The 9,090-nt window shown below is 50.2% G+C and overlaps 1 protein-coding gene across 1 annotated transcript; it reads right to left on the bottom strand.

Moving 5' to 3' along the window:
• Positions 1-313: 313 nt before the first annotated feature.
• Positions 314-3,733, bottom strand: LOC145389525 (uncharacterized). Its single transcript, XM_080264799.1, has one exon. It carries the CDS (start codon positions 3,731-3,733, stop codon positions 314-316), a length of 3,420 nt encoding a protein of 1,139 aa, XP_080120925.1.
• Positions 3,734-9,090: the final 5,357 nt, after the last annotated feature.

Below are 9,090 nucleotides of genomic sequence, written 5' to 3' on the forward strand. Positions count from 1 at the left end.
AATGTGGCCGGGGCATTCCGCATGCCAAAGGGAAGAACTAGAAATTCCCAAAGGCCGCTTGGAGTGACAAAGGCAGAGATTGACTTGGCTTGTTCTGTCAAGGGCACTTGGTAATACCCTTGGAGGAGATCAAGCTTAGTGACGTAGCGGGCCGCTCCTAGGTCATCAATAATGTCATCCATTCTGGGTAGTGGAAAGGAGTCGGGCAGGGTAACAGCATTGACCTTCCTATAATCTACACAAAGGCGGTAACTTCCTCCAGCCTTGGGGACTAATACTACAGGTGAGGCCCAGGGACTCATACTTGGACGGATCAAACCTTGCTCTTTAGCCTCTGCACCTCGGACTGCAGGAATTCCCTCTTCTCGGCACTGAGACGGTATGGAGCTTGTCGGATCGGAGGGGCTCCTTGAACATCCACATCATGGGGCAGCAGGGTACAGAGCCGAGGGGTGTCACCAAAGAGGTCTGGATGCTCCTGTAGAAGACAGTCAATATCGCCTGCCTGGGTGGGGGGCAGATGCTCTAATTTACTCATAAGATTTGTTAGAATTTCACGATTTGACAGCTTACTGCCTACGAATGGTGTAGGGTCATTTTCCTCTGACTTTTCCACTACTCTAGTTCCTGTTAAGGTGACCTGTTCCACTTCCCCTCCTTGTGATTGGTCACGAGAGTGATACATTTTCAACAAATTGACATGGACACTTCGCCTTTTCTTCCGCCTCTCTGGCGTAGCAATGATATAATTAAGGTCTCCAACCCGCTTCAAAACATGATATGGCCCAGAGTACCGAGACTGAAGAGGCTGCTTTGGTACTGGTAGCAGAGCTAAAACGTGATCACCAACATGAAAAATGCGGGATTGTGCCTTGTGAATTTTGTCATAATTGTCTTTCATTCGTATTTGAGCATGACTGAGATTAGAATGGGCAAACTTTAAGGCACGCTGCAAGTTGGAGCGGAACTGAGTTACATATGCAGCAATCGGTACAGTACTCTCGTCATTTAACCAGCATTCTTTCAAGACTTTGAGAGGACCACGGACCTGGTGTCCATAAATGAGTTGAAACGGGGTGAAACCTAGACTCTCATTTACACTATCTCTAATTGAAAACAATAAAAGATCAATAGCCTCATCCCATTCCTGACCCGTTTCCAAACAATAAGTACGTATCATAGTCTTAATGGTAGAATGGAAACGTTCCAGGTCTCCTTGACTCTGTGGATGGTAAGCGGTTGACTTACACTGACGGACTTCCAGGGCCCTCATCACTTGCTGAAACAGCCTGGAGGTGAAGTTAGACCCTTGGTCGGACTGCACGATGGCAGGTAACCCAACCTGTGTGAAGAACTTGATCAGGGCCCTGACAACATTCCTACTAGTGATACTACGGAGAGGTATGGCCTCAGGGTAACGAGTGGCAACATCCATTATGGTTAATAAATACTGATTCCCGCGTTTGCTCCTTGGGAGAGGGCCCACACAATCAACAATTACCTTACTAAAGGGCTCCTCCATGACAGGAATGGGCTGAAGGGGTGCAGGATTGACTTCAGTGCCTGGTTTGCCACTAATCTGACACACATGACAGGTACGGCAATAGGTACTAACATCTTTCATCAACTTTGGCCAGTAAAAATGAGACAAAATCTTGTGGTAAGTCTTACGGACTCCCAGGTGTCCACCCACCCCATCATGTGCCACCTTCAATATCTCTATATGTAGAGATTTTGGGACGACGATCTGATGGACTGTCTCCCACGTGTGATTGGCAGGAGCCTTAGATGGTCTGAATTTACGCATCAACACCCCCAAATTGAGATAAAAACAGTGTGGAACCTCATCTATTTCATTACCTTCAGTAAGCTGTGCAAGAAACAACTTACATTCGGGGTCACTAGACTGTTCCTGAATTAATCTCTCCCTTGTGATAGGGGTGCTACCAAAGTCAAGGAGACCAGAACTAGACTTACTGAGTGTATCATCAAACAATTCCGCAAGGGAAACATCTCCCTCGGGTGTGTTTTCCTCTGGCTCTACAACAGGGGTATGTGCATCCAACAACCTCTGGCTCTGACTACGAGTAACAGCACAAGTTGGGAAGAGATTAGGGTGCTTCAGCTCTAGGTCAGTAGTGTTGTTGATATCAACAGGTTTGTCTGAAACGATGGGGTTAGCAGTAACCTGGGAACCAGCTAAATCATTGCCAATTACTACTGAAATGTTCCTAACGGGGAGGTGATCTACTACAGCTAGTGTTACTGGGCCTGTGACAAACACAGACCGAAGATACACTGAGCAAAGGGGATATCTAGCCTCTCCTGGCAGACCAGACACTAGTACAGTCTCACTTGTATAACAATCAAAATTGGGAACATCTTCCTTTAAAATGAAGGATAGATCAGATCCAGTGTCACGCAACACAACAACAGGAGCCGAGAATCTACTGGACTCATGTTTTGATACTACACCTCTTGAGCAGAATGGTTTAAATGATGGGGGTACTTCAAGGGAATCACCTGAATGTTCACATGGCCCCGAAACAAGTAAATCACTAACCTGTGGGTCACTCACCTCCACTGGTTGGGTGAGTGCACTGGCATGGAGAACTGCATTGCCCTGGGTGGGGCTGTACTTACTGGCCAACTTCCTACAGTCTTTTATGATGTGGCCAGGCTTCTTACAGTACCTACAGAAGAGAGACCTCCTCACGTCTTGATTAGTAACTCCACGAGCCTCCTCACCAGCGCACTCACCAGTGGGATCAAGCTTAAAAGAAGGTCCCTGGGTCTCCGTCAGCTTCTTATTCAGGGGCCGTTCACTCTGTGAAGTGCTGGCTGGCTTATGCTGGGGAGCAGTCAACCTGTACTTGTGGAAGGGTTCACTATTAGTTAGGGAGAAATGATCGGCAGCAATGCCAGCCTCAGATAACGTACATAACCCTTTTTCCTCCACATGTGACCTTACTCTAGCTGGGAGGCAAGATTTCACTTCCTCCAGCACAAACAACTCCAGCAAGCCCTCAACTGTCAAACTAGTCAACTCACTCTCAACCCATTTTTTACAAAGTCGTTGTTTGCGGCGGATAAATTCTACATAAGTCTGTCCCTCTGTCTTACGGCAGCGGCGGAACTGTTGCCGATAAGCTTCGGGCACTTTCTTGTATGCATGCAATACAGTTTTTTTTACAAAATAATAATCTTCAATTTGAGTGGCATCCAGTGCGGTAAACACTTCCTGAGCTCTACCAGTAAATGAGCTATGTATTAGCAACACCCACTTATCCTGGGGCCAAGAATGGAGCTCAGCCGACTTCTCAAAATGGGTGAAAAAATCTTCTGGATCCTCCTCATTAAATTTAGGAACAAACTTTAATGCTGCAGCAATTTTGAAGGAATCTGGCTCACACTCAGGCGATGTGGGACTACGAGAGAGACGGATTCTATCATTGTCCGCTTTCATCCTCTCAACCTCAAGCCTTTTTTCCTCCAGCTCAATTTTCCTCAAAGCCATCAAATCACTAGGATGTTCCAACATGTTCACTTCTTCCTCACTGAAAATTTCCTCCCTCACCATGTGTGCAAGTACTAACTGCTTTATATCAACTTTCTTCAACCTAGGACGAAGCTCAAGCTTATAATAAGCTGCCAGCGCTTCCCACTGAACCTTGGTTAACCTAGAAAGGGCAGTCACTGTAGGATCAGAAACAAAATCTTCCAACACAAACATGATGGCGGCGAGAAGGGAAGGACAACGAAAATAAGCTAGCTAGCTAGATAGTGTAATCACTCAAATATCAGTAAACCACTTCACCTAGTGGGACAATAAACCTTCCACCACACACGGGAAAGTAGCGCGCACACACACACTACAAAAATTACGTGGTGAATACAATGTCACCAGTAAAGTGGGAGTACTAATCTCTGCTGTACGTGGGTACGTAATAATCTCCTAATAGATCCAAGTAAAACAACTGGTATAGTAAATATAGCGATAGTGGTGTGTATGGAGCTAAGACAACAAAACACTCCACAAAACACTATACACCACACTATCAAATAATACAGATCATACAATATACATGACCCATATGCCCAAACAGAGTAGAACAAACAAGAGTTGTAAAGCAACAACGCTCTAGGAACAGTTTCGTGAACGGAACACAGCTCTTGAATGAGGTAACTGAGCAGGAATTAGCTACACGCGTATACACTAGTGCACACAATTAGGACTACCAGGGAGAACACTTGTTTCATAAAGCAAACTCAAATATGAGGGAAACAGTTGTTGCTAAAGGCTGAATTGCAATGCACAGGGAGTACACAGGAACGTGTAATGTAGCTAAATATACAGGCTAGTATACATATTCAATCCCGGTCAGGCCCCCATTTGTCGCAAACTACCCAATCACCAAGTGGACAAGGTGCACGGCCTGAGTAAAACCACGATAGAATGATAATTGAGTGTACGACAAGACCATATTGTATTACTTAGATCTGGAGTTACTTTAGCATATGAACATTTAAGGAGAGTCAAAACACCACGTACAAAATTAACATAATCTATTAAACTACCTTAACTTACAACCAATAGTGGGAAAACAAAACACAAAACATCACCCTGCCTACTGGACAAGAGCATAAACTTGCTAAAGTCCATCCTACATCCCTAACCAAGGACATACACAGTATACATATTCAATCCCGGACAGGCCCCCATTTGTCGCAAACTACCCAATCACCAAGTGGACAAGGTGCACGGCCTGAGTAAAACCATGATAGAATGATAATTGAGTGTACGACAAGACCATATTGTATTACTTAGATCTGGAGTTACTTTAGCATATGAACATTTAAGGAGAGTCAAAACACCACGTACAAAATTAACATAATCTATTAAACTACCTTAACTTACAACCAATAGTGGGAAAACAAAACACAAAACATCACCCTGCCTACTGGACAAGAGCATAAACTTGCTAAAGTCCATCCTACATCCCTAACCAAGGACATACACAAACCTTAAACCTGGACGACCCAGAGCTAGCCGGCGTCACTGACAGGGAAACAGAGTGAGAGAGAGCCACAGAGCCTCTGCGCCTGTCCGGGATTGAATATGTATACTGTGTATGTCCTTGGTTAGGGATGTAGGATGGACTTTAGCAAGTTTATGCTCTTGTCCAGTAGGCAGGGTGATGTTTTGTGTTTTGTTTTCCCACTATTGGTTGTAAGTTAAGGTAGTTTAATAGATTATGTTAATTTTGTACGTGGTGTTTTGACTCTCCTTAAATGTTCATATGCTAAAGTAACTCCAGATCTAAGTAATACATTGGGTCGCCAGTTCTTTAATTTAGAAACACCTTAACTAGCTAGTTATACACGTGGCGCGAAGGGGAACAATTACCTACACAAAATATGCGTCCACGTGACAAGTGGCGGCCACGACACGGCCGAATGCCTCCAGCGGTACAAGGAGAAACAACCAGTTGCGGCCAAGTGCCCCAACTGCTCCTGGCGACACCACGCCTGGCACCCCAGCTGCCCCGCGAGGGTTCACCGAGTGAACCAGGGTCGGGAGAGGCAGGTAGCGTTTGTGCAGGAGAACCAGGCCGCCAGCGCTACTCCAGCTCCCCCTGGCACTTTCATCTGGGGCCAACAGCGCCGCCCTCTCATCCAGCGCCCACCACCTCTCAGCGACCAGGAGTTCCCTCCATTGCCCTCAGCCCTGACTGTGGTCCAGACCGCAGCCGAGGTCCACCGCCAGCAGCCGCCTGTCTCGCCAGCACTTCCACCTGTAGAGACCAGCCAGCCACTGACTGTTCCGCCACCAGTGCCAGGCTCCACACCCAGTCCACCTACTCCTCCGGTGATCTCATTCACAACGGAGGAGCTCAGGACCTTTGCCATGGAGCTGGCGCTGACCCTTGCGAAGACAATAGCGTCGACCCTCGACATCCCTCTCCCAACCGAGCCTCTTGCCGAAGCTGCCAATCGCCTGGTGGACCGGGCGATAGAGAGGAAGATGGCGAGCCTAGGTGCTCCTCTGTCCCCTCGCCGCCCAGCTCGTTCGGCAGGGCGACCCCGTCCCACACTGCACAGGACAGCTCGCCCGTCCAAGAGGGTAAAGCCACGACCTCCCAATGCTCAGTCTTCCACCGCACAGCTGCCTCGTCAGCGTCATCGTTTAGGGCAAACCCTACCACCATCAGGGTCCAAAGTGATGGACAGGGCCTCACCACTGCTGCAGGAGAACGACCGTCCGCAACTGTCGCCGGACGGCCAGTAGACCGCTCTCTCAGGCTCCTCCAGTGGAATTGCTTGGGGGCACGGAGCAAGCTCCCCCTTTTGCAGGAGGCGGCCGCACGGGACCGCCCTCATGTCATTCTCCTGCAGGAGACCCTGCTCCCAGGCAATTCCACTTTCCATCTCTCGGGATACACCACCCATCTCCTCCCGTATATTCGTGGCGTTACACGGGGATGTGCCGTTCTGGTCCAGGACCACATCGCGTGCACGGATTGTGAGTCCCCTCCTTTCTGTGGACCTGATGTGGAGGTTCAGGGCGTGGTTCTCCATCTGGCGACGTCGCCCCTAACGGTATACAATGTATACCGAAGCCAGAGGAGCACCCTGGAGTTGGGGGAACTTTTCTCCCAAGCTGCCAGGGGGGCAGTATACATTGGGGGCGACTTCAATGCCCACCACGCCCTTCTGTCATCGCCTCTTCAGTCCAATGAAGCAGGACGGCACATTTCCTTACTTCTGGAGGAGATGGGTGGTGTCTCCCTCCTAAACAACACGACAGAGCCCACTCATATTGGAGGAGGTCGCCTCGATCTCTCCTTTGTCTCAACCCCTCTGTCAGGCCTGGCGTCATGGTCACTCCACCCACACCTTGCGAGTGACCACATCGCTACTCTTGTTGACTTGCCTCGCCCCCCTCCCCTCCCCTGCCTCCCACACCACGATGGGATCTACGCAAGGCGGATTGGGCGGCCTTTGACCGTGCTCTCACGGCGGCCTTTGCGACATCCTCTCCCGCCTCAGACCTCGAGAGCCGGGCAAATCAAGCAGCAAATATCTTTTCGCACGCTGCCTCTCTTGCCATTCCTTTGCAGCGGCGCTCGGCGAGATGCTACCGGGACGGCTGGTTTTACTGCGACAGGGTCAGGGAATTGAACCATAGGCTGAATGCAGCATGCAGGCAGTACCGGCGGCGCCGAACATCTCCGCACCGCCGGTACCTGATTGCTGTGACTCGGCATGTGGTTACTGAAAAGCGTCGCCTTAAAGAGGAGGCGTGGATCGGATGGTGTCGCACCCTGGATTCTCACTCCACGCTCCGTGAGATGTGGGGGAGAATCAGGTTCATCTCCGATCCACGTCCTCCTCGTCCGCCCTCTCACCCTGACCCTGCCGCTGAGGCCAGCCGTCTTGCCCAGCATTTCGCTGACCGCTCAGCCTCTTCCAATCTCCCGCAGTCTGTCCGAGCCTCACAAGTGCAGCTGTCTGCCTCTCGCATTGCGGCCATTCAGACGGCGTGTAATACACCTGACCCCGCTGACTGTCCCATCACCAGCGGAGAGTTTCAAAAAGCGCTGAGGCGCCGGGAGGACACTGCACCAGGGCTCGATGGGGTCACGTACTCCATTTTAAGTCATGCTGGAGATTGCAGTAGAGAGCGTCTGCTTGATTTGCTCAACCTCTCGTGGTCTGAGGGGCGTCTACCGAGGTCGTGGAAGATGGCGGTCATCCACCCGATTCCGAAACCTTGTGATCCCACTGCCATGCGCCCCATCTCCCTGCTCAGTTGCTTTGCAAAGACAGCTGAGACGGTTGTGCGGGCTCGTCTTACTTGGCGGCTGGGACCGCTGCACCCAAGGATTTATGCATATCACCCAGGCAGGAGTGCCACCCACTGCCTTGCATCATTCCTTGGGGAGCTGAGGGGCGGACGGGGGATGGCCATCTTCCTCGACCTCGAGAAGGCATTCGAACTGGCGAACCCCACCGTTATCTTGGCAGCTCTTGCGGCCAGGGGAGTAGGGGGCAGGCTCATATCCTGGGTCCGGGATTTTTTTAGTGGCCGCACTGCGGGGGTCCGCTTTCAGGGGCACCTCTCCCCTTTTCACCCGCATACCAATGGCACCCCCCAGGGAAGCGTTTTGAGCCCTATCCTGTTCAATGTCCTGATGGAGGAGCTCCTTTTTGTTGAATATGGGCCTGGCATAACTCTACTCTGTTACGCTGACGTTTGTGTTTGTGATATATTCGTCCCAGTTTCCTGGGACACGGGCAAACAGAGAGCCCGTCACAGGTGCGCACTACTTGCGCGAACTTGCTTTATCGAGGTGGAGGGTAATTCCTTACCGTAGTAAGTAATATTTTAAGTGGAGCATGGGCAACAATGCCAGCAGCGTCCCTAAAGATATCACCAGTTCGGGCTAGGGCCGAGTCGAGCTCAGACCTGAGCCTGGTGGTGGCTGGGCAGTCCAGAAGATAATGCAAAAGGGGCTCCTCACAGCTGGCCAAGCAATGTTCACACGGGTCTGGCTCCATACCCCTAATTTGCTTGTAGCAAAGAAACCCAAGACGCAATCTTCGAAGTCGGACTACAATAAAATTAGGTAGTCCTGGGGAGAGCGACAGAAGGGAATACAACGTGGCAGTAGCATACCATTTTGCAGAGCAAGAGCCCTCCGTGACCCAGAGTTGATGGTCCTCTAGGGATAGTCTTCCTATGGTGGCAGTGAGAGTGCGGATGAGGTGCGAGGGACTAGGGCGTAATGGGAATGTGATGTCTGGGAGATCGCAAGCTGAGCGCGCCGCATCATCAGCACGCTCGTTGCCACTAATTCCCACATGTCCCGGAAGCCAGTGAAGGTTAATTATTGCGCCCCTATGGACAAGGAGTGACGCAAATGTATGAATCGCTGTGAGGAGAAAGACGTTGTCATGCAGCGAGAAGGATCGTAATCTCTGAATGGAGGAAAGAGAGTCTGTGTGGATTATGACTCGATTGCGACGATGGTGGTGAGCATGGCGCAAAGCACCCAGGATGGCAGCAAGTTCCGCCTGGAAAGCGGA

This window comes from Coenobita brevimanus, unplaced genomic scaffold (assembly GCF_032717465.1).
Source record: "Coenobita brevimanus isolate Jiangsu-jjx unplaced genomic scaffold, ASM3271746v2 jjx.HiC_scaffold_1206, whole genome shotgun sequence".
In the NCBI taxonomy this organism is placed as follows: domain Eukaryota; kingdom Metazoa; phylum Arthropoda; class Malacostraca; order Decapoda; family Coenobitidae; genus Coenobita; species Coenobita brevimanus.

Bases quoted from the DNA above. Each gene is read 5' to 3' on its own strand.
- LOC145389525 (XM_080264799.1), bottom strand. From the start codon at position 3,733: ATGTTTGTGTTGGAAGATTTTGTTTCTGATCCTACAGTGACTGCCCTT.